Genomic DNA, 26,958 nt, shown 5'->3' on the forward strand with positions numbered 1-26,958 from the left:
GATACCAAAGAAATAATTAAAGTGAAATTTAGATGAAATTACACAATTAAACTAAAATATTTAAAAATTAACCAGATAAGAAATTTAGTTGTAAAAAAAAAAAAAAAAAAGAAATTTAATTGTAAAGTACATACAGATAGAGAAATAGACAAAGGACAACCATAACAAATTAAATTACATATGTAATATTATGTGTGTGAATTGTAGTGATTATCTTTAAAAGTTGTATGTTTTAAAATGTTACATTTTTTTTTTACTTTTAAATCACGTGAACATATTACTTTTCTTCTAGTAAAGCAATGGCCTACTTTTCTTTTGACATTTTGGATTTCTTGGGTAATTAATTAAGGGACAAAGTAGGAAAAAATTTTCCTAATTATGTAATTCATTTGTGAACTCATGAAATACTGAGAATTTTTTAAATAAATTTTTACCAAATATATGCTATATCTGTATTTCAATGATAAGATCACTTTGAGAGGTGTAACATTCCAACAGGCTATTTAATAATCAGTAGAGAAAAGCAAACTTAAGTGATTTCAAATTGTTGAACCGATTGTTCATGTGTGCTTTGTCTGAGTTCAATAAAACTTTAGTTTATAGACTTAAAAGAATATTTTTCAGATGTGTTCTATATGACTTTAGTTAATTTTGAAATAGCTCACTTGAGGTAAAGTCTAGATAAGCATAATTTACAATGCTTAGTATTTATGGTCTCAACTTGAAAACTACAATTTGATGTGCATGCATGGTTGATTAAGTACAGAACAGGAAGCCCTTTATTAAAGCAGATTTTGAGGAAAGCTAAGCTAACAATAGTCGAATTATATTTATTTCTATAAACACAAATATTTTGTTGAAAACATTCTTTTAAAGTATACTCCAAGCCAAAAAAAAAATCAGTATAGTCACTTTGAAAAATTTTTTCAACCAATATTTAATACTGAGTAGAGTTGAACTATTCCCATAACTTTGAATAATGCTAGATCCCCAAATAGCTTACTTTTGTTTTATATTTAAGATTTAAAGAAAATATCATCAGTTTAAAACAAGAAGATATTAATCTCCAGGCAATTATTTAAGTTAATTTGGAAAAAAATTATAAAGTTTAATTTTTAAAATGCAGATATACCATGGCAGATCATACAACTGCAGTTATAAACAACTAGCATTTATGTCCCATTTGCTATAAATTATGAAGACAAAATACAATTTAAAGGTAGATTTGTTCACTCTGGTTGCACTTAGTGATCTATAAATGTTTATGCAAAGCATGACAGTTACATATTGACTTACTATAAGAAATAATAAACAATCAAAGTATGTAATCAGAAACAAAATGACAAATTTTGGAACAGGTTGAGATTCTGCTTTATTTGTATAGATATAGCCAAGAAAACATGATTTCAAGGATTGTGTTTCAAATGCATTGAGCAAAGGTATATATTCAAGTGAAATCATGTATTACATGATCCAAGATATGCATTTATTTAAATTAGTATAGATGTTTTTAACGAGAAATATATAACAAGAATATGTAAGAAATAAAATAAGATGATATTATTACTGTGATTGGGGATAATCTAGTAAATTTTTAAGAGACCGATAATTAAATTACAGATTTTGTTGATATGTACTTATCAAATACCTATTACATTAAATATTTTTTCATAGGTTTAGTTTTTCATGTCAAATGAAAACTATGAAAAACTATAATAAATTATTATCAAGTAGATTGTGCGTGAAGATTATATAAATATTAATGAGGTTTGAGGAGCAAATTAATACTTATTTTTTAATGTGCATATCATTATTAAGATATTTAACTTCTTTTTCTAGTTGACTAATTTTTCTGTTTCATTCATCTCCCAAACATTTATTGAATATTATGGCACTTGCAAGGCATTGTTTTTAGTGTTGAGGGAGGGGAAATAAGGAAGATCTGAGCCTTATCCTCAAACAGCTTAGAATCTTCTGTTAGAGATCAGATAAGTGCACATACAACCACAAACCAGGTATGTAACATTGCATTTCCTCAAACTGAAGAATGACTAAATTATGACACATCATCAGTCATATTTACTGGGGGGAAATGCTGTGGTTAATCACAGGAGGTGACCACAGGACCAAGATCCCAAGACTCATGGAGGTGAGTAGTGGCATATATGCTGTGGGTTTGCCAGTCCTATCAGCGAGGATAAAATGGAAATTGCTTGGGGAAAAAAAAGTGTTGGGAAGTTTTGAAAGAGAAGACAATCTAGGATGTAGACAGAAAAAGAAAACTATGATGAGTTAGAAGAACTCAAAAGTATGACATTGTAGATGCTAGCATTTCAAGAAAGCCTAAGTTGATAGCACCGTCAACAAACCTTTCAGCACAGAACTTGAGAAGTGCTGCTAAATCTGCCATTTAGAAAGCAACAGTGTATTTCCAGAGATCCTTTTTACTAATTAGTGATCCTTTTGCAAAGAATAAAGCTTTATATGAATTCAAATTCTATATATTAGGTAAAATGGGATTTTTGGTCCCTAAATAACAGCTTCAAAAGACTTTGGAGGCACTAAGAACTGAATGGGATGAATAATTTTAAATAATTATATACTTAAATATGGTTGCATTTTCACAAAAGTATTTTGAGATGTCAAGTTTTGTCACATTAGAAACAAAAAAGCAGCTGGTCAACTCTTCAATCTAGTTCCTAAATCTGTGGCCGCATGGAAATAATTGTTTAATTTTTAATAAAATTTTGTAAAATATTTTTAATAGTAGGGCTGCCAGGTGAGTATGGCACACACATTCCTTGCAGTAATACTTGGGATCCCCTTAGAAAAAATATTTTCATTTACATATTGAGGGTCATAGAAATGGCATGTTTTCAGAAATACACATTTGATGTTCAAAGCCAGCAGCCACATATTAGTAGTGATTGATATGACTGTGGGAAAGTGACAGCCTCTTCTGTACTGAGGGAGGTGTTATCCTTAGATTTTAGTGGTGGGAGGTAGGTTGTGGGGGAGATGAGGAGATAGGAACTAAAGGGTTGAGTTTGAATAGAATGACTTCTGAGGGATATTCACTTGTTTGCTTATCCAGTCACTGTCTAAATTTCTTCTCATTTAACATTTAATTTTGTTTTGTTTTGCTCTGAGAGGTTCAACAGGTGTGTACATTGTTTTTTCTAAGTTATCCCATGGCACAAAATTTTATCATAGTGTTGGAAATGATCTTCTTCATCTTCTTGGGAGTTGTATTTGAAATGCATGAATGGTTAACCAGCCTGGAGCATGTTGGTACTTCAGAACATCTGCTGTCCTCTGTCATCTGTATTAGTTGTGGTTGCAATGTTTGATATCTCCTTGGTCTCCAAAGCCTATCACCTACGTCGTGAAGAAACAGATTGGTTTGACAAACCCAGGGAGTCTCGTTTGGAAAATGGACACGGTCCGGATCGCAAACTGCCAGAAAGATTGGTCCACTCTAGACCAGTTAGTCAACATCAAGAGCAAGTAAGTGCTATATTGAGCAGTCTGTTTAGATCTATCCCCCCACTGCCACAAAAAAACTCACAATCAATCCATCTATCAGTCAGCCAGCCAGCCTAGAATGTTCTCAGTTATCCTAAAATATATGGGACTTTGTCAATCAAGTTCACTAAAAAAACCTTTTTTTTTAAAAGTAATTTTAAGTACTAAATACCTTACTTAATCATCCCTGGCTCTACCAACATTGTAACATAACTGTGTTGCTTCTACTGGCCAATGTAAGGGATTCATTCCTCTGGAAGGTAGTTAACTTTGTACAACATACCCAACACGTATAAGTGCAATACATGTAGCTCCTAAAGACCTTACAGAATGTTGGGTGGAATAGACTTGGGTGATTTCAGTGCTTTCCAATAACAGTGTGTTCAGATGTTAAGATATAGCAAATAAGAGGGTGACCAAACCACGTCAGCTTGGGACAGGGAAGGCTTCAGTTTGGGAAAGAGGGGAACTTAGATTTTAGATTCTATTTATATGGACATGTTTGTTTTATATTTATTTTTGGATTTTATCATCAAAAACTCAAACTAGATACTATTATTTAATATCTATTTATTTTGTGTTTTTTTAATATTTAATATTTATTTTAGAGAATGCATGAGCACTTGGTGGGAGGGTTGCTAGAGGAGGGGCAGAGGGAGATGGAGAATCCCAAGTAGTCTCCCAGCTGATCAGGGAGCCTGATGCTGATCTCACAACCCTGAGATCACAACCTGAGCTGAAATCAAGAGTCAGATGCTCAACCAACTGATACACCTCTGCTCTCCAATCAATATCTATTTACAGATGTAAATAAATTTAGAGATAAATTTCACAGTTAGGTAAATCTGATATCAAAATTCATTGTCATATTTACTTTAGAAGAAATGAGGTGATGTTTGAGTGAATTTTGAAAGACACATAGGAAATCAAGAGTTGGATAAATTGAGGGTGATTAGTCTGGTAACCCCAATGGCCTAAATCAGTTGCCTTAAAAGATCAGGTATTTGCAGGCTATGTACCCATAATCATTAAAATACCCACAGAAGAGAGAGTTGACTTATTTCTTATACATTAATTCCTAGATCATCCTGTCTGATTAGGGATTCTCTAATAGAGAAGACAAATGTGTTTTGAAGAAGTGTGTTTTAGACTATATGAACTTACTGTACTTCAATGTTTGTCACATCAAACTATAAAAGAGATGACTTTTGCACATATAAACATCATTGAAAAATAGAATCTATACTCAAATTTGATTTCTTCCAAAGAAATTTCAGTTTTCATGGACAAATTCCTAGCTGTTAAGTAGAATTTCTTTCTTAGGAGCACCTGAGTGTCTCAGTCAATTAAGGGGCATACTCTTGATTTTGGCTCAGGTCATGATCCCAGTGTCCTGGGATGGAGTTCCACACTAGAATCCATGCTTGGCGAGGAGTCTCTTTCACTATTCTCCCTCTCCCTCTGTCCCTTCCCCTCCTCCCTGTCCTCTCTCTCAATGAAATAGATAAATAAATCTTAAAATAAAATTATCTCAAAATTTTGTTCTGTTTTGTTTTATATATGCTATCATATTTTCTAGAAATCTTGGAATTATTCTCTATATAAGTATTCTCTTTAGTTTTTGATATCTTTAATGAATGTAGTTTAGCCCCATCTCCTCTCTGGGAAACATGGGGGAGGGGGTCAAAAAGGTGATGGAGATTAAAGAATACACTTATGATGAAAATAATGGAGTATTTTTTGAAAAGATTTTGGTTTAGGGGTGTGTTTATATAAATACCCATATACTTTCTACTTCATTTAAATGTATCAGACAATCGAATTAGACTTTTCTTAGATTATCTTACTAAAATTCTATTTATAGCTGTAGTTCAATCTCATCAAATAGATCAACCTGGTGAGCAAGAAAAATAAACAAAATCATTCTGAACATGTTTGTAAAATGTCAATTTACCTCTTTTATCTACAATTACTAAAATAATAAATCTGTCAGCTGAAGATAGCTTCCTTGAGTATATTTTACTGTAAGAATCTCTGTGTATTGACTTACTATTTATATCTTACCGGTCTCAGTTTTTGTTTGAAGTTTTTTTATTTCCCACAGACCTACATTAAGTCAACAAAAGCACAAATCCTTTTAAAAAATCTTAATAAGATGAAATATATAAACTGAAGCTAGAAAATCACTTCTGTTCAATTATTACCTGACATCACTATTTCCATGGATACTTAGAATAGCCTTGTCCAACTAATTTATTCAACCAGTATTCTTGAAGGATACGTTTTAACATAATCTCTGTCAACCTCAGAATATATTTTCTAAAATTCTCTTGTATGTAGAGGAAACATTAATAACGTTAATGGTCAGGGTGCCTGGGTGGCTCAGTAGGTTAAGTGTCTGCATTCGGCTCAGGTCATGATCTCAGGGTCCTAGAATCGAGCCCCACATTGTGCTCCCTGCTCAGTAGGAAGTCTGCTTCTCCTTCTCCCTCTGCCCCGTCCTGCCCCTGCTCATGCTCACTCTCTCTCTCTCAAATACATAAAGTGTTTAAAAAAAGATAACCTTCTGGTACTTTTTGGTTCTAATTTTCTGTTACTAGCATCTCCAGATTTATGATTTTGATCCAATGAGGATATAATACATCATATTTAAACAAAATATATTTATAAACCAATATAATGCCAAAATTAAGCAGAATATATTTAAGAATTATTTCATGAATTTCATGCTAGTTTTTATAAAGAAGAAAATGTAACAGTCCTTGTTAGAATTATTTATAGGTAAACATTATAAAGTAATTTCTTGTTAAAAGTTATTTCTTCCATTTATAAGGCTTTTAAAATTTTTTACTTTGACATTTAACATACTAACAAAAAACTACACATGCAGTTACCAAAACTAGTTATAAAGTGAACAACCATATAACCAACACATTGTCTTCCCCAGACACCACTATGTGCCCCTTCCAGATTGTAATCCTCAACCTGCTTCAAAAAAGTAACAAATATGCTAACTTCTGTAGCAAAAATGTCTTTGATTTTCCTTACAATTTTTTCTAAACAAGCTATGTGAAAGATGACATACATTTTATTACAGAAAGTTCAAAATTCATGTTTTTTTGCATTAATATTTATCTTCAAATCCTGTTTTTGTCATTAACTCATCATAACTGTATTTTGGTCTAGAGAGAATAGCAAAATGGCATTCTCGTTTTATTCACTTGTTTCATCTCTAATCATAAAAAGGTAATATCGAGCTTTTGGTACTAATAAACCAGATGCTTTTATTTGGAAACTTATGCATAACAAGAATTTATACTAATAAAATGCCCCAGAGGCAAAAGTAATAAAAACAAATTGATTAATGCAAACATGAATTTATCTGCTTTAAAAATAGCTTATGCAAAAATACATGAGAAACAAAAAATTTACTGAATTTTTATTAGACTCAAAATTATATTATTATTTGAATATATACATTTGAATGTATATTATGAAATATATATATATATTTGAAAGAAAACAAACATGGATTTGCCTTATTCACTTCATCTATAAATAGGACTAATACCCCTGAAAGGGTAATTATAAAGGTCAACACTTCTTGACTCGAACCGAATGCCTCCACGTTCTGCGCTAATGCCCATGCCTTCTCCAATCTTCATGCAACTGCAATATCGAGGTACATTAAGCTCCTCTGAGAAAGCCACTCTTCCTATATATTCTGGACCTTTGGTTGTCTTGTTCCTTTTCCCTGAACTCTCTTCCTCCTCTCATCTTGGCTAACTCTGTTCATCACTTAGGTCTCCGTGTACCTACACCATCTTACAAGAAGTCTTCTCTCACACTACCACCACCATCCCCCCACAAATCGGGGCAAGTTTTCTTCTTTTGTGCTCCAATAGTATTGCATGCATTGTCACAGGCTTTAGCTCCTAGAGAGCAGAGGCTCCCTGCTCCATCCACCCCATTTCTATACAGTGCCTAGCACAGTACTTGGAACACAAGAAGGATACTCTCACCCCTGCATCTGGTATGCATGGTGTTTAGGAGAGGGAAGAGGATGAATGTCCATATTAATAAAAGGTATCGTAACACAAATGTTACAGTTTCATAAGTATGAAGGCTCAATTATTCATGAAACTATTTATAAGTAGAGAAGAAGAATTCTTTTGCTGAGAGGCATAGAGTTGATAGTTCTTTCAGTGCAGAATCACAGAAAAACAATGATATCAGAGACCAGACCCTGGGGGAAAGGTGTGGACACTGCTTGACATCAGTCCTGCCCTTGTTCCTATTCATTTCAGAAGCAGCACCTATGCTGAAACCCCATCTGCTGGAGAACTCTGAACATTCACCTGCAGTGCTTAGGAAAAAGCTAAGATCCAACTAGTTCATAGATGGAAGAGAAGATACCAGTGCTTTCTACAGATTTTTGGTCACTTTGATCATAATTAGGGCTGTTTAATATTTTTGATTTATTAAGTGAGTTCTTGATGCTAGCTATAGACAGTATGAAGCTACAGGAGATTCTATGAGATGTTCTGAAAGCAACATTTTATGGAAATGAAGATACTAACATCCTTTCTGTTAACATCATCATAGATGCAAATTAGAAAGTGATAATCACTAGCTGATAAAACTCTGATGAAAAAATTGGGGAAATCTTACAACCTTCCTGAACTGTGCAACAAATGCACTTGAGTTTACATCAAATTGGAAAGACTACTGTTAGGTGAAAATGTATTTTCTTACTCTATTGCTGACCAAGTGGAAAAAAGTGACTTTTTAAGATTGTTATCAAATAAAACATGAAATTAAAGATATTTAAAATAAAATGAAATAATACCAATTTTAATTAGTTTTCTACAGTACCAAAGCAAAGTTTAGTTATGTCTAAGAGTTGTAGTATTTTCAAATACATGTGGTTTAATTTTCAGTAAAAAATTTAAAATCTTGAAAAGGAGATTAGGAGAGGAGTATTAAAAGTGGAAGAAGGAAAATAGAAGGAGAAAATATGAAGGGAGAGAAAGTAAGAAAGGCAGAAAAGAGAAATTCAGAGGGAAGAAGAAAGGAGACAGAGGTAGAGAGACCTGCAGATGGAGGAAACAAGACAGGGAAAATAAAGGGAAAATGGGTATAGTCTCCTTGCCATGAATATAAATAAGAAAGATTTTCAGTGGCGCACAGAGTCATAGTGGTACAAATGATCTGGATGAACTGATTGTACTGACCATAATTTATTCATAATCTTGCAAACAGCAGTTTATTTTTACTTTGAAGAATTCAGATAATATATCTGGACTCAACAGGATTCTGCTGCTGTTCTTTGGGAGAGTGTTTTCTGAATAAGCTTATTCTTTCCTGAAGAGAAGAAAAGCTATGAGCTATAATTTAAGCTTGCAGTTTTAATTCACATTTTGCTTTCAATATGTAGAATTCTAAGAGTTTTATAGGTGGATTTACACATTAAAACCATGTGAGTACTCAAGGAATCTTTCTTCATAAAAATCAACATTTCTTGGATTCTAACTTCTATTTAATATTTTGGCTTAGTATTCTCATATGCTTCTTAAACATATTTTGAAATAGGTAGTTTTGCATGTCTCTTTACTAAGCTTTATTTTGGTTGTAATTTCAGCCAAATTTTTTAAGATGATAGACTATATCATACTAATAAAATCCTCTTAATATGGATACAAAATATTTCACTATTTTTATTTTCTATTACTTCACAAATCTCTTTTGAAAGCAAAATTCTAGGGTAGCCCAGGTGGCTCAGCAGTTTAGTGCTGCCTTCAGCCCGGGGTGTGATCCTGGAGATCTGGGATCAAGTCCCATGTCGGGCTCCCTGCATGGAGCCTGCTTCTCCCTCTGCCTGTGTCTCTGCCTCTCTCTCTCTCTCTGTCTCTGTTTCTGTCTCTCATGAATAAATAAAATCTTTTTAAAAAATTAAAAGCAAAATTCTATAAAATACAAAACACAAATATATTGAATTTCTTTTGTTTCAGAAATCCAGGGGAAACCGAGACAATGGAATCTATAGTATTCTCATATTCAAGTCTCAATAATGAGAATTGGAATCACAGGCTTGCAACAATAGCTTTGAGGGTTGATGATTCTACCCGAAGGAATATCAACAGTAAATGAGAAATAACTCCATCAGTAACACATCTTTGAATAAAAGGAGGGCCTCAGATAGAATTAGAATGAGCAAAGGCTTTATATATGTAGAACTAGCCTCCAGTGTACATGGAAACTTCTAGTAGATATGCACAGCAGAAGCAGAACTCCACAGTAAAATGAAAGCAACACAAAAATAAAGCATTTCTATTAAAGTGATAAAGATGTGTAGTATGAGGATTTTTTTCTGTCTTTTCTTCTCTAGCACCACTTCATTGCAGAAAATTAAAAATACCTTTCCACATCTAGGCTATCCAGAGCAAAATCAGAAACTCGCACATTTTCACATACATTGTCTACCCACGTCATCTCTGTATTACTATAGGAATGCACTTCCTTTAGAACCTGTTGAGTGTGCTTATCGATTTCCCAAACACAGAAATTCAGTTTGCAAGAAAATTGCTTATATATTTGAAGTTCATGAACTAAGAAATCAATAATATTATATAGCATTAGGCACTTAAATTGTACCAAAAAAAACTTAAATTATGATCATTTGAGAATCTGGTAATATTATTTATTGATTGAATCAATGTATTTAAAAAACATGTCTAATTCTGTATATTGCACTCTGATTGTTCACGTTATCACATGTATATCTTAGATTATACAGATGAACGGGAAGACTATGCACTACATCTTTCCTCATGCAAGGATAAAAATGACAAGAGACTCTAAGGATCACACAGTTTCAGGTAAAGGAAATCAAATAATCTACTTTTTATTTTAATGTCAAATTGGGATATGTATTTGTAATCAGTTTAGATGACTTATCAAATTTTTAAAAATACTATTTATGTCAAAATTGTTCTGGAGAATTTCAAAAAATAAGCAAGCTATACATTTTTGGAGAATTTCAAAAAATAAGCAGGCTATACATTTGAACATCAAAGATTATAAGAGCATGGTCACTAACATGACAAATTACTAAGTGGTATACATTTAGATCATTTTTTCCTTAATTGCATGTTAAAAACATACATGGCATTTTAATATTCCATAATTATTGCTCTACTAAGCAATTTGGTCACTGGTTTTAGAACTATAAAACAGTCTTACACAGGAAATAGAGATCTCTGGTTCTTCTAAGGAATAAATCCCTCTCTACCTTGTCAATTTGAACATTATCAGCTATGCTGAGTTTTTGTTTGTTTACTTGTTTGTGTTCTTATGTGAACCAAAGCTTATGACAAATTCCTAAAACTTGTGATTTTGAAATAATTTTAGATTCCTGGAAAATTCTTGGCTCCCAGAAAACAGTACGGTCTGTTCCTCTGCCCATCTTTTACTTAGTTTCCCTATGTTAACATCTAATCTAATAACAATAAGATGATCAAAACCAGGAAGTTAACATTAATTACTATGGTACTATTAAAACATCAACAAGCCTTGGGGTGCCTTACTGACTCAGACAGTAGAGCATGCAACTCTTGATCTTGGGGTGGTCAGTTCGAGCCCCACATTGGGTGTAGAGATTTCTTAAAAATTAAATCTTTAAAACATACAGTATACAAGCCTTATCTAGATTTTGAGTTTTCCCACTTACCCACTAAATTCTCTCTTTTTTTTTTTCCTGGTCCAAGATCCAATCTAGATCATATTGTGTTCAGTTGTCATCCCTTCTTCATCTCCAATCTGATAGTTTTGCAATCTTTGTGTTTCGTGACCTTGATGCTTTTGAAAGATAATGGAATTTTATATTATAAATTTAAATTTTCTGTTTAGATCTTTGAGACAAAATATAAATTCTGTCAAAATTAATGACTTTTTGAAATATGAATATTACCTATATATTACCTGTATATACTCAAGTATATTCTTATGTTTATAGACACTGTACATCAACAGAAAATATTCATAAATATATATGTTTTATTTAACATGGTATTTGTTCTGGAAGGTTTTTTTTTTTTTTTTTCGTTTAAGGACTGATATTAACAAAGGACAAAAATAGGTATTTTTCAGTATACTTTTTACTGTTCCTTGCATATTTTAGACCATGGAGTATATAGATGTGCAACAGGTTTTGCTTTGAACTACTCTCCTAACTTTATTTTCATAGAGAATGAATCAATTAGGAGTCTAATGTTGTTTTCCTTTTAAGATTGGATAATTTTTGTCCTACCAGAGACTAATAATTTAAACTTTCATAGTTTTATTGCATGCACACTGTATTTTAAGCACTGATGGTAATTCCAGGGGTGAATCTTAAAATTATGGATTGGAATAATTACTATGGAATAACTCTATGGAATAATTACTTCTACAAACTAGTTCAGTTCTCTCCAGCTCGTAAAGCAAAACAGCATAGTACTTTCTAGCAATGCCCAAATCCTTTTTCAGTGCAAACAACAAAAACCTTACTAAATCATCAGAACTTTCTATCAATATATCTGTCTTCTGTTATTACTTTTATACTGTGTTAATCATCCCCTCAGCCTTCTTGTCTTTTGTAACTCATTATTTTAATTTTTCTTTTGTTCAGAATTAGGGAAGAAAAGGTTTAAAATATAAAAAGGGCAGAAATAAGAGCTATCCATATCTTGTTACAAGTATTCTACCCTGAAAACTAAGTTTAATTTCCTCTGTCTATAGATTTTAGGAAATGAAAAACAAGAGTCATTGTTTTGAACAATATGTTTACTAGTAGTGTACTATATTATCTCTCTGCATGCCCCTTTTCTTTTGATATTTACCTAATATAAAAATATAAAAATATTTTCCTCGTTGTATTTACCTGCATGGATTACTACTGAATATATTTTCCATGCATTCTTCTGTGATCTCATCATGATCAGCATGATCAGCGTGATCTCATCGTAAATTAAATGTTTTGAAACAATTCATGTTGTTTTCAGATAAGTGTTTATTACCCCAAAGGGATTTAAATACATGTATATGCAAGGCTAGAGCCACAAATTACTTCTTTGGCAAACAATGTCTAGCTTTAAGCTAGTGGTAGGCAAACCCTGGCACAGAACATTTGTGCTCCTGGCTGATATCTCAGTGTTTGTCACTCAACCAGAAGCCTTTTTTGCTTGACTGAACATTTGGTGATATTAAGAATTTAACTGTTGTTTTTTGGTTAGGATTACCATTTTGATGTTAATGTTTTTAATAAAAATTAAGGGTAGGTTCTTTTAGAGATAAATACTAAAATATTTACAGATGAAATAATGTCTTGTCTGGGCTCTCTTTCAAAATTAGTTGTGTGGAGAACGGCTAAGGAATAGATGGAAAAAATTGACCTTGACTTGATAATGATTGGAACTGGAAGGTTGACCACACTGGGTTTTATTATAGAGTTGTATTACTTTTTTATATGTATGACATTTTCCATAATAAAAAGTTTAAGTTCCTGTTTGTTGTTCATATTTAGAGAAAATGAGCAGTGGCCAGTAGCTTCATCGTTAGTGAAAAAGCTATCTAACCAGAAATTTAAAATACCTTTGTAATCAAGATGAGGATGTAAACAAGGAAGGAGTGAAGAATAAAATGTAGTATATCTGCCTTCCCAAAGAGAAGGTCCAAATGGTCTTTTTCATTTTGGTACCCACTGCAAGTAGAAATACTGTGTAACTTTTATGATAGCTTCATAAACCATTCTAGGGGTGCCTTGGTGGCTCAGTTTAAGTGTCTACCTTCCACTGCCTTCCATGATCCCATGGTCCTCAGCAGGGAGCCTGCTTCACCCTCTCTGCCCTTACCCCCACTCGTGCCTTCTCTCTCTCGCTCTCAAATACATATAGTCTTTTTTTAAAAAATAAAAAGATAAACCACCCTCACAGGATGTACTATTAAAATATATAAGATTTAGGGATCCCTGGGTGGCTCAGCGGTTTGGCACCTGCCTTTGGCCCAGGGTGCAATCCTGGAGTCCTGGGATCGAGTCCCGCGTCGGGCTCCTGGCATGGAGCCTGCTTCTCCTTCCTCCTGTGTCTCTGCCTCTCTCTCTCACTTTCTCTCTCTCTCTCTCTCATAAATAAATAAATAAATAAATAAATAAATAAATAAATAATCTTTTTTAAAAAAAGATTTATATGAAACAAGTATACCTCACAAAAAAAGAAAAATATTTTTATATTTTGGAATCAAAAATAACTTCAAAATAGAACACAGGAAAAGAAACTGCATGTGTGCGTGTGTGTTTGTTAATTGTTTGTCCTGTGTGTTCCCCAAAGTTCAAGCAGGAGACCCTCATGGTTTCCAGAATCCTTCCAGGGATGCAAAGACAAAACAATTTTCATAGAAAATGGTAAGATAGCATTTGCCTTTGCCGTCCTCATTTTCTGGTAAATATGCAGTAGAATTTTTCAGGATGCATGATGTGTAACATCACAACAGGTCGTATACAGAGCAGATAAGGGAATTTAGCTGTGTACTCCATTTAGCTCAATATTAAGTGGATTTGCAATAATGTAAAACAATACTACCCATCTGATAAGTGTTTTGTTTTTAAAATAGTCATTTTTTATTTAAAATATAATTATTTTAACATGGAATGAATTTATTTTCAATTCATTAATAAATATTTTAAATTCTTTAATTTGTAATACAGAAAATCTACAGACCTATAATCCATATGAACAAAACCTCTTTGAAATCCTTAGTAATATTAAAAAGTAAAAATGACTCATTAAAACCAAAATGTTTGAGAACCATTACTCTAAGGATGTTCATAAAGAATGTTAAAAAATTATAAATAAGATTTTTCTTCCTATAAAAAACTTATACAATATAAAATGTATTTTGGAACTCCTTTTATAACTCATATTGGATGAATTTTATTAAAGATTTTATTTATTTATTCATTAGAGGCACAGAGAGAGAGACAGAGACATAGGCAGAGGGAGAAGGAGGCTCCTCACTGGGAGCCCAGTGTGGGACTCAATCCCGGGACCCCGGGACCACGCCCTGAGCCAAAGGCAGATGCTCAACCACTGAGCCACCCGGGCATCGCTGGATGAATTTTTAATTGTTTATTTCTTAATATTTATCTACTGAACACCCTTGGTGATTTACATTGTGTTGATTGTTAGGATAATAGAATGAACACAACACGTACCCTTATCTACAATTTACGCATAATTTTGATAGTAAAATCTGAAATGTAAGTAATTATTACAATAGAATTTTAGGAACAACTGAGATAAAGTAAGGAATTTATAAAACATCAATGTTCATACCTTTACATGTGTATGCACAAGTGTGTACACACGTATACTTATACACCATTATTATTTTTGTGATGTTCACAAAGAGAAATACATGATATAATCTTTTAAGCAGTTCGTAATTTTTAGAAAATAGATCCTTTGACTATTAACTGCAGACTTCAAAGATAGAGCTATAGGTGCTCATCAACAACTGTACAATGATCTTGAAAGTATTTATTCAACCAAATAGAAGGCAACAAAGTTGAGAGAATCGGTAGTGAATTTTAGCAGAAAGACCTGAGTTGGACTTCAACTCTATTGCTCATTTAAATTTTTAGAATAAATTTGCTTATCTGTAAAATAAGACCAGCTCTATGTATCTCGCATAATTGCAAATGAGCCTAGCACAAAATCCTGTGCTTACTCTACACTCAACAAATGTTATTTCCTCTTCTCTTAGGGAGAAATTATCAGAAAAAAAAGAGGATAAAATGTAATGTTCAAGAAATGAGTCTGTTTCTTTTTTATTTAAAACCATCTTATGGCTCCAGAAACACAGCTGTTTCAAACAAGCCAAAGAAATTCTTCTGATTTCAAAAAAGATACTTGCTTATGTATATTTCCATAATGGACTGGCTACATCTGCAAGACTAGAAAGACTAATTAGCAAGTGTAATAGGGAAGAACATTAAATATGTTTAGGTTCAAAAAACAGCAGTGTCTTCCATGGAAATAGTGGCTCATTTTCTATTCTTCATTAGACTACCATCTTTATGAGCTTTTAGAAATAGAAGACAAATGTAACCAATCTCATTGGCTCTGAGGTGGTTGCAATATCAAATATGGGTAGCTCTTTTTTTTTATTATTATTTAAACTGCTTTAATAACGTATAATTCACATATCATAAAAGTACGCATTGTAAGTGTACAAATCAGTTACTTTTAGTAAATGTATGGAGTTGTGTGACTGTCACCACATCAACACAGAGATGTTTTAGAGCATTTAGGCCATTACAAAAAGTTCCCTTTGAGCCTGCTGGCAATGTCGACTTTCCATACTGCTCTCCCAGCCACAGGTGAGAGATTTACTTCCTGCCTCTAAGTTTGCTTTTACTGGGCATTTCATATAAATTGAAACATTCAGTGTACAGTTTTGGTGTCCAATGCCTTCACTTACCAATATTTTTGAAGTATATTTTGTCACATGTATCAGTAGACTGCTGTGATTTTTATTGTTAAGTAGTAGTCCATTATTTGGATATTCTACATTTTTTTATATTGGATTTTTCCCAGTTTTAAAATATTTGCATATAAGTTTGAGTTTAGATATATGATATTTTTAATGGTTTCCTAGAAGTGGAATTGTTGGGTTCAATGGTAAGTTTCTTTTTAGCTACTTAATAAACTTAGAAATAGTTTTCCAAAATGAGTATACTGTATTACATTCTTGCCAGCAATGTCTGATGGCTCCACTTTCTCCATGTTATTGCCAAAACTTGCTAATGTCTACCTTTGGGGGTGGATGAACTCGTTTTAACTTGGATTTTCCTAATAACATGGTAATGAGCATATTTTCAGGTGGCTATAAACATTACATGTCTTGGGTGAAATGTCTGTTCAAATACTTTACTATTTATTTATTTGGGTTGTTTGTCTTCTTACTGAGTTGTAAGAATTTTTAAATGTTTTGGATATAAGTCCTTAGTAAGGAGTGTCGGTGGTGGGTGCCTGGGTGGCTCAGGTCCTGGGACTGAGCGCCACATGGAGCTCAGCAGGGAGCCTGCTTCTCCTTTTCCCCCACCCCTATCACTCTCTCTCTCAAATAAATAAAAAATTTCTTTTTTTAAAATTCCTTTAAAGGTATATGACCTGAATATATTTTCTTCTAGTCTATGTCTTGTATTTTTCTTAATTTATTTTAAAGGAAAAGTTTTACATTTTAATGGAATTCAATTTATCAACATTGTTTTCTTTATGAAGCAGGCTGCTCTTGATAGATATTAAGAACTGTCCCAAGGTCACAAAGATTTTCTCTTATTTTTTTATACCAGAAGCATTATATATGTAGGTTTATGACCTATTTTGTCTTGGGTTTTATATATATTGTAAAGCAGAGGTCCATGGTCATTTTTTTAAGCACAAATGGATATCAATTTATGCAAACACCTTAAAAATAATCCCCCGTTGAATTGCTGTGGCACATTGTCAGAAACCAATCTGTCATTAATGTGAGGATTTATTTCTGGATTTTCAGTTTTGTTCTCTTTGAGTATGTGCCTATTATTTCACCAATACTACACTGTCTTGTTTACAGTTAATTTATATTAAATTCTGGAATCTGGTAGTGTAAGTCTTCCTTTTGAAAATCATTTCAGCTATTGTGGATCCTTTTAATTTCCATGTTTTAGTATCAGTCTGCTGGGATTATGACAGAAGTTGCACTGAAATTATAGAGCAATTTGGAGGGAATTGCTGTTTTAACAATACTGAACCATCCCATCCATGAACATGTCATATTTCTTCATTTACTTAGATCTTCTCTAATATTTTACAGTAAAGTTTTATGGTTTTCAGTGTATATGACTAGCATTTATTTTGTTAAGTATCTCCCAAATTATTTTATTCTTTTTTGTTGCCATTATAAATGGAGTTGTTTTCCTAGTTTCAGTTTGGACTATTCATTGCAATTTTATAGAAATACAATTGATTTTTATACATCGATCTTTTAGCTTATAATCTTTTTTTAAAGATTTATTTATTTATCTATTCATGTTAGATATATATATATATACATAGAGAGAGAGGCAGAGACACAGGAGGAGGGAGAAGCAGGCTTCATGCTGGGAGCCTCACGCGGGACTCCATCCAGGGACTCCAGGATCACGCCCTGGGCCAAAGGCAGGCGCCAAACCGCTGAGCCACCCAGGGATCCATTAGCTTATAATCTTGCTAATATTTTTATTCTATTAGGTTTTTTATGGAATCCTTAAGATTATGTAAGGATGCAAATTCAAGTCATCTGCAAATAAAGATAGTTTTACTTCCTTCATACCAATTAGGAAAATTTAATTTTCTTTTCCTTATTACACTTGCTACAATATGTTGTACAATGTTGGACTGAGTAATGAAAGCAGACATCCTTGTTTTACTCCTAAAGAATGTTGGCGACTAATTGTAATGAGAATGTGGGGCTCTGTCCCTACCATAGAGTTCCTTCCTCCCCTCCCCTTCTTTAATACTCACTGGAAGGGATTTTTTAGCATAACATTTTTAAAAGCTGAGGAGAAATGTTTCAGAACAGCTTTCAGAAGCCAACAACAGTTCATTAAACTTACCTTTAATTTTCAAATAAAATTGGATTTCAGAGATGAGTTATGAGAGAAAATTGTACTGTCACATAGAGACAATGTGTGTTCCATCCTAACTAAGGATTGAACAGGTCCTACCAAGTGAGCCTTGACACAGAAATTTCTCCCTCTCATTCAGGATGATTTTTTTTCACTTTCATTCTCATTTGAAGAGTGCAGTTATATACAATACAATGTCTCGTTGTAGGAGTGCAATTACATATGATACAACTTCTCACTATAAGCCTTTCAAATTATTTTTAGGGATAAACTAAATATAAACCTATAGACATAGGAGCGCCCGGGTGGCTCAGTCAGTTAAGCAGCAAACTTTTGATTTCAGCTCAGGTCATGATCTCAGGGTCCTGGGATCCTGCCCCATGTAGGGCTCTGCACTCAATGGGGAGTCTGCTTGAGATTCTCTCTCTCCATCTCCCTCTCCCTCTGCCCTATCTCCACTCACATGTGGGTACACGTGCATGCTCTCTCTTGCTCAAATAAATAAATCTTAAAAAAACAACCTATAAAATGCAAGTCCGATTGAATCTCTTCTAAAACTCACAGTTTCTTCCTGGTAAATGTTAATCAAAGCTTGCATTCATTTTCTCAGTAACAAAGAAAGTATTTATTGTCAAAGTCAGTTCCACGTAAACATCATCATTTCTCCTGATGTCTGTCAGGTTGAATATTGCTTGCACAATTCTGTTCCTGCTAAGGAAGTGCTTTCCTTCTAACTAGAGGTTGGTTAGCCCATGTTTCTATGTACTCTTCATTAAATTAAATTAAAGGAATTAATGCTTGGTTTTGTGAGAAGAGGGTAAAGACATTCAAGATATTTAACATGTAGGAGAAGAGGATAGAGGGGTAATGTTAACATGAAATTTAAGGATGTAAATAATGTATGTGAATTGGCCATGGGTAAATGGACAATAAGAAATGAGATTCAATTAAAGGAGTAAGGGTTTATATTGATCTCCCAGAATATTTTCTTGACACTTAAAGTAAGGGGTAAAAGTATATGGAAAGAACAAGGATGTAGGAGTCATGAAAAAAAAATGGACTCAAATCTTCACTTCTTTACATGCTGGACAACATAGAGAAGTTTCTAAATTTTCTTAGTCTCAGGTTCTTTGTCCTGAAATTATATGAATAATACGTAATGTAAGAAGTTGTAGAAATATTTTTTTAAGATTTTTAAACTTATTTTTTTATTCATGAGAGACAAAGAGAGAGAGAGAGGCAGAGACATAGGAGAAGAAGCAGGCTCCATGCAGGGAGCCTGATGTGGGACTTGATCCTAGGTGCTAGGATCATGCCCTGGGCCAAAGGTGGTGCTAAACCGCTGAGCCACTGGGCTGCCCTGTAGAAATATTTTTTAATGTAAAAAAAGTATAAGACTTTTATAAGAAGAAACTCTTGAAATGTTACTAGGAGACCAGCTAGGAGATGCGTTGCTAGCCATTCATTTGGAACAAGAGTGTGGGTTTCACTCTATCTTTGCCATTTTATTAGGTGTTGCCTTGAGCACTTAACTTCCACAAAGCCTCATGTCCATCATGTATAAATAGAGAGGGCTTTTTTTTAAAATTTTTATTTTAACATCCAAAGAGGTAATTTTTAAGGCATTTTCTAAGAATAGAATAGAATAGAATAGAATAGAATAGAATAGAATAGAATAGAATATATTATTTTAATACCCTTATCACTGATACATTAGCCCTATAGGGAAAAATGGGTGTTGTAGTATTTATCTGTTCAGCATTCATGCAATTATGTATGGAGTGTTGCCTAGATGCTGTATGCTTGCTACATGTAATTATACCCGAATCCCTGCATTGCAGAAATGTTACACAGAGCTCTTCCTGTTTTCATGGGAGAAAAGATGATTTTTTTTTTTTTTTTTTGTGGCCTATCTTCCCTTTCTTCCATTCCTACCCTCTGTTGCTGCTCAGTCACTGCGGTAACTGCGGTAAATGTTCCACAAATTTTGCTACCAAATAATGTGTATATATATATATATTGCACAGAAAACTCAGGATACAACTTTTATCTTTGTGTTAATTTTCTATTGGTAATGTAACAAGTTACCACAAAATTTGATGGCTTAAAACAGCATTGATTGAATATCTTACAGTTTTCTTGGGTCAAGAATCTAAGGCATAGTTTAACTGGGATCTCTGGTCAGGATCTCCCAGTGCTGCAGCCTATATGTTGGCTGGGTTGCGCTCTGTTCTGGACCTTGGGAATATCCTTCCAGGCTCCAATGATTATTGGCAGAATCTGTTTCCTCCCATTATGCATCTAGGCTCTTATTTATCTGGCATTTATTTTTGAAAGCTTATCATAGCGTTACAGTAATATAAGCTTAAACTGTTTTGTTCCCACTGACAATATAGGGTTACATGGGTGTCTCACAATATGACCATTTTATTATACATAGCAAATGACCCCACTTCCAGTCCTGGACTGTCATCATGAAATCAATATCTAAACAAGTATTAAGGCCATATCTATAAATTGACCCTAACTTCTAATTTTGTAACATCCAATTTCATATCAAAGAATTATTTTATTTTGAACCCTAAGTACTGCTAAATGAATGAAGTTTATTTTTAATTTCCATTTACAAAAGTACCCTGCAAAAAAAAAAGAAAAAATAAATAAATAAATAATAAAAATTTTTAAAAAATGAAAGTACCCTGCATACCCCCTCAGATTTGGTCTTACAATTATAATTTTGCATTTGCCTTATGTAAGCTAAAATTAAGAAAAATCCATGTGTTATCAAATGAATGAAACATGATTTCCTTTTTTTTTTTTTTTTGAAACATGATTTCCTGAGTATGACAGTCTGGGAAATTTTCTTGGTGGGAATTATTTCTGAACTATTTCAGGAGAACTAAATCCTATGCACCTTTAATAAAATTACTAGTATACAAAATATCTTTTATTTGAAAGATATTGTTCCAGCCAGAATGCCAGTGTCTTTTGATATCTATTTGTGAATTTTGTACATCTCCCTATATATACAATGTTTTATATACATATATATGTGTGTGTGTATATGTTAGAAGATATGTGTGTATATATATACATATTATAATGTTTTATATGCCTAAGTATATATGTGTATATATATGAAAGATACGCATATATACACAGACATATATATGTGTGTGTATATATGTGTCTTTCTTCTTTCCCAAACCAGTGGCTGTTTCAGGCATATGACATCCACCCTGAGCCCACCCCTTTAGTATGGTAGTGAGTATGAATAGCCTTTTCATGCTTTGTGTGACATTTTTATCTTAGTCACATTATATTAGAAAAGATTAATGTGGACTTTTGTTCCTGGAAATGTGACAAAAAATATTATCTTTGAATTCTTCATATACATAAAGGATATGTATTTAAAACTAGGAAAAACGGGGATGCCTGGGTGGCCCAGCAGTTTAGCGCCTGCCTTTGGCCCAGGGCGCATTCCTGGAGTCCCTGTATCCAGTCTCCCATCAGGCTCCCGGCATGGAGCCTGCTTCTCCCTCTGCCTGTGTCTCTGCCTCTCTCTCTCTCTTCTCTCTCTCTCTCTCTCTCTCTCTATGTCTATCATGAATAAATAAATAAACCTTAAAAAAAAAAGAGTGAGAGAGTATCTTAGCAAAAAGGATGCTACAGAGCAATTAACTGGATTAGAAAAAGCTAATGTTCTAATTCGTATGCTGAGGTTAGAGTCAGATTAGATTTGGTGTTAAAGTGATGTTTGCATTTTGGTTTTGTTGGAAGCAGTCAAGTAGGGATTGCTATTAAGGCAGTTGATGTGTGCTATTGTATTTGTAGGAATGTTTATCACATAAAAAGCAAAAATTAGTAAAAATAAAAATGGTGAAGTAATGAAATATTCTTTAGGTCTTTATGTTCTAGTACTGATAAATTAATTACTTTGATAAGACACAAAAGGGAAATTACTATGGGTTTTTAATATAAATTGGTATATTTTCCTAAATATTTACATAGATAATTTATAACCTCAAAATTAGTAGGTGAAAGAATATAAAAATAAACTTTCACAGCCTCACTCAGGAGTATAATTAATGTGTAAACTATAAAAATAGATTTAATTGAACTATCCTTTGGTGACTTTTCTATTATCTTTAGTACTTCATTAGCATTAATATTTACATAGATAATCTTTCTTCTTCTTCAGCCCAAGGAACAACATGACTAAATTGCAATATATCATTATCCTGTGATAACTTCATTGTGAATAATAAACTCCATTGATTTAAAGACTACTGTTCATAAGATAAGCATGTTCACTGATAGAATTTGTTTTTCCTTAATGCTTAGATGTAGCATGTGATAGTATCAAAATGAACCAAGTATTTTAATTTTGTCTAAACTTAATGGTCTAATGGTAACATTATAAATATTCATATATTACTTTAAGAGGAAAATAAAAATATTTTTATAATACTTTAAAATACCAGAGCTTTTAATATAACATGTTAATGAACATATAAAATAAAAGTAGATCTAAGCTTTAAATTTAAATGGAAATATAAAGATTTTTCTTTAATATGCTCATGTTTATTTTATACACAGCTTATTTTATATAGTTTTTAATTTCAGCTTTATTGAGGTATAATGGACTTATAAATTTGTAAGATATTTAAAGTGCACACCATGGTGATTTGAGAAATGATCCCCCCCAATATAGTTAATTAAAGCATCCATTACCATATTAATCTTGTGTGTGTGTGTGCATGCTCAAGAATATTTAACTTCTGTTCTCAGCAAATTTCACTTATAGAATACAGTGTTACAACTATAGTCACAATGTTTTATATTAGATCCTTAGACCTTTTCCATTCTGTAGCTAAGTTTGTACCCTCTTACCAACCTCTCCCTATTTTCCCCACTCACAGGCCCTGGCCACCACTTTTCTACACTGTCTTTCTATGATTGACTTTTTCTCTACACATATGTGATACCATGCAGTATTTGTCTTTCACTGTCTAGTTTATTTCACTGAGCATAATGCCCTCAGAGTCTATTCATGTTGTCCCAAATGGCAGGATTTCTATCATTCTCTTGGCTGAATAACATTTCAGTGTGTGTGTATGTGTGTGTGTGTGTGTGTGTGTGTGTATACCTTCGTTATCCAGTTATCCATCAGCAAACACTTGAGTTGTTTCCATATCTTGGCTATGTGAATAATGCTATAATGAACATGGTAGTGCAGATATCTCTTTGGATTACTGTTTCATTTCCTTTGGATAGATAACCACAACTGAAATTGTTGGGTCATAGGGTAGTTCTATTTTTAATTTTTTGAGGAAGCTCCATACAGTTTTCCATAGTGGCTATAACCAATTTACATTCCTACCAACAGTGCATCTGGGTTCCATTGTCTCCACATCTTTGTCAATACTTGTTATCTCCTGTATTTTTGATGCTGGCCATTTAACAGATGTATGTTAATATCTCATTTTGGTTTTGATTTGCATTTCCTTGATAATTAGTGATGTTGAGCACCTTTTCATGTACCTTTTGGCCATTTGTATGTCTTTTTGGAAGAGTGTCTATTTACTTTATTTATTTTCACTTTGTCTATGCATTGTTCTCCTAACCTCAGTGAACATCATTTTGACCATTATTTTGAACTTTTTATCAAACAGCTTCTCTCCATTTTATTTGGGTCTTTTTCTGGAATTTTATCTTGGTCTCTTGTTTAGAACATATTCCTCTGTTTCTTCAATTGTTTTGACTCTCTGTGTGTTTCTAAGCATTGTATAAAGCAGTCACCTCTCCTCACCTTGATGCAGTGGTTTCATGTAGGAGATAAACATGATGATTCAGCCTGATGTGAGCTCTTGGTTGTCTCTCAAACCTTGGTGGTTATCCAAGCTGCCTTCTTTGTTCTTAATGGCCCCCAGTAGTAGAAGGTACGCCAGAACCAGTTTTTATGTGGTTTTTGTTTTTAGGGTTTTTTTTTTCATTGACCCAATAGGTAGGAGTCACTCTGCTAGATTCTGGATTTTTTTTTCAGAGAGATTTGCTCCACATGTAGCTGTAGATTTGGTGTGTCCATGGGATGAGACGAATTCAGGAGCGTCCTATGTCATCATCTTGGACTAGAACATTAAGAATGACTACATAATAGCATATTCACCACATAATTATAACATATAATATATGCCTTTTCACTCTTGAAAAAACTGGTATATTTAAATTGTAATCCTAAGGTTATAAACATGATACTTTTTCTTAAACATTTTGCTACATCCATAACTGAACTTCTCTTTTCTTATAAATATTCCCTGCTTATTTTAAGAATTTCTGAAAGTTAGACTTTTCTGTAAGACTTCTTCAACCGCATCTCTGCTTATATGTTGTGAAATTATTGTAACTTTTGACAGTCTTTTATTAAAGCTTCTGTGTTCTCTTTGGTAACTGTGGTCTCTTTGGTAACTACTCTAACTTGCTGCACTGTTCATTTATGCAAAACTACTGTGTTTTCAAGGCATCTAACTAAGGAAACATTTTATTAATGTTTTTAGATAGATTGTAAACAGAGAGGCACAAGGTATTTATGTTGATAAAAATTTGTCAAAAGTTGAAAAACTTTTCAGTGATGTTCCACTTATCAGGGACCACTCAGAAGCATTTCAGTTAAAAATTAATATTGCTTCCTGAATTCACCAATTTTTTATTGAATTGTGCAATTTAGATTTGAGCTGGTATGTTTTATTTTTATAGAATTGTTTTTGTTAATTTTATCTGCATTTACATAAAATATCAAAGTGCAACTATAGAAATGCGAAATCAAACTGTCCAGATTTAAATAATTAGAAATCATATATATTAACTTATATTCATTATGTCCAAATTAGGATACATGTAACTACTGTAAAATAAACAAAGAAAACCTGTTATGGTTTCTGAGTGTTTTTTTTTCTATCATTCTATTTTATCACAAATTTTAATATTTATATGCTACATTATTGTATACATGAGAAAACATAGCAGCAACCATACAACAGCATCAACCAGAGCAACAATAATTCTTGAAAATTTACAAATGCTTAAAATGGTTTCTTTATATATAAAATTTCATTTCTCTCACTGTTGTCATGACTGTACTTTATTTTCATTTTACCAAAGGTACTGAAGCTTATAACATGTATTTAGAAAGTGTTTTAGGTAATAGAATTCAGTAGCATGAGGCTGCATTTTATAAAAGTAAATGAGTATTTTGTTGTGCTACTTTATTTAAATGGATATAATTATAATTGCCTTATGCTGATCTCTTACCCTGTAGGGTTTTAAAGCTTACTCAGTCACCAAAAATCAAATGGTACTTAACTCTTAAGAAATTTTCATCTACAGAGTGAAACTATAGCAAAATCCTTAAAAATAGTCACTTATACCAACTAATAGAATTTAGAGTTCCACAACTACTCTTTTAGCTATACCTTTACAAGGTATAACAATTCTATTTATAGATTCTAAACATATGGCTATTCCATATATTGTGCCATATAATATGTAGTGCTGAAATAGTTTTTCATGGGCTATATTTATGGTCTCTTTTTTAAGCTCAAGAAGAAATAATTAAAACCAAATGCCCTGAGCACTCTACTATATCCTACTGTGCTTTTCTATACTCTAGCATGATGACAAATTTTGGTGTGAGCCATGATCTTGAACATATGCCTATATACTCAGAAAATGTCATAAATCATCTTTTGGGATCTGAGACTGACCACATGTTAAAATTGATATGAATACACTAACCACGTTTGAAATTCAGTATCTATGTTTTTATGAAAACTGTAACAAGTCATAAATTACAGCTCTGAGTGATTCATTCATGGAAAGTAAAATCAAATCTTTAAGAAACTATTTTTATTTTGTACAGATAAATTCCATGAAAAACCCTTTACTTATGGCCATCTATTTTAAAATCCTCATTTTGAATTTTCTGAAATGTCCTTAGCCCACTAAAAAAGTAGCCTAAACTAATTGAATGAAGAGTGGCTAATAACTTTTCTTCATCTTCTACCCTTTATAAATGTATTTATCTAATGTCTTACTATAGAATTAGTCCTGATGACTCCTTAAAGCCTATTGTCTTAAGAACTCAGCTGTTTCCTTGAAGACTTAGTTGAAACCAAGTCATATAGCAGATGATATTCTAAGTTATAAGTTAATGTGTATCATGAATTAATGTCCACTCATAGTGATAGAAATGGACTAAGAAACTGGTGACAGGAAAATTCCACAAGTGGGGACAGAGAAAGTTAGTATCTTATTCAACTCTGACCCTTTTACAACAGCAGGAAATATGAAACACACAGTGAATTTGTCTTGTTTTCTTTTTGTTTTGAGGCTAAATCTTCAGAATACTTACCCTGGAGGGAAAAAAAAAAAAACTAGAAAGGATGGCAAGTAGTGGAGAAGGAGAGAGAGAGGAAAGTGAGTAAAAACAAGGAAGGAAGGGAGGAAGAAAAGGAGAGAGAAAATTCATTTGGAGCCACCTTATACCCTGGAATGATGCTTTACCAAAGTATATTAGATAAATGACAAAAGGATTCCATCATCCAGCATTATTGGTTGTTGAATGTTTAACTGTGTTGATGCTGACTACAAGGATTGTTTTTGAAGAGTAAAGTGGGAAGGGAACAGAATCTATGAGAACTGGCTTTTAACATTCAGAGATTTCGAAAGAGTTGAAAATGGTACTTCAA

The 26,958-nt window shown here is 32.9% G+C and overlaps 1 protein-coding gene across 9 annotated transcripts in view; it reads left to right on the forward strand.

The window, feature by feature from the left end:
* The window catches only part of PCLO (piccolo presynaptic cytomatrix protein), a 383,872-nt gene that overhangs the window by 236,025 nt on the left and 120,889 nt on the right, over positions 1 to 26,958 (forward strand). For all 9 annotated transcript variants that reach the window (XR_012001830.1, XM_072759800.1, XM_072759802.1 and 6 more), the window contains exons 8-9: positions 3,371 to 3,507; positions 10,313 to 10,403. Coding sequence is in view for 8 of the 9 variants with exons in the window: in XM_072759800.1 (XP_072615901.1) it covers positions 3,371 to 3,507; positions 10,313 to 10,403 (228 nt within the window). In the remaining variant the exon portion in view is untranslated. The remainder of the gene's footprint in view (positions 1 to 3,370; positions 3,508 to 10,312; positions 10,404 to 26,958) is intronic.

The sequence above is a fragment of the Vulpes vulpes genome, chromosome 5 (assembly GCF_048418805.1).
Source record: "Vulpes vulpes isolate BD-2025 chromosome 5, VulVul3, whole genome shotgun sequence".
Classification (NCBI taxonomy): domain Eukaryota; kingdom Metazoa; phylum Chordata; class Mammalia; order Carnivora; family Canidae; genus Vulpes; species Vulpes vulpes.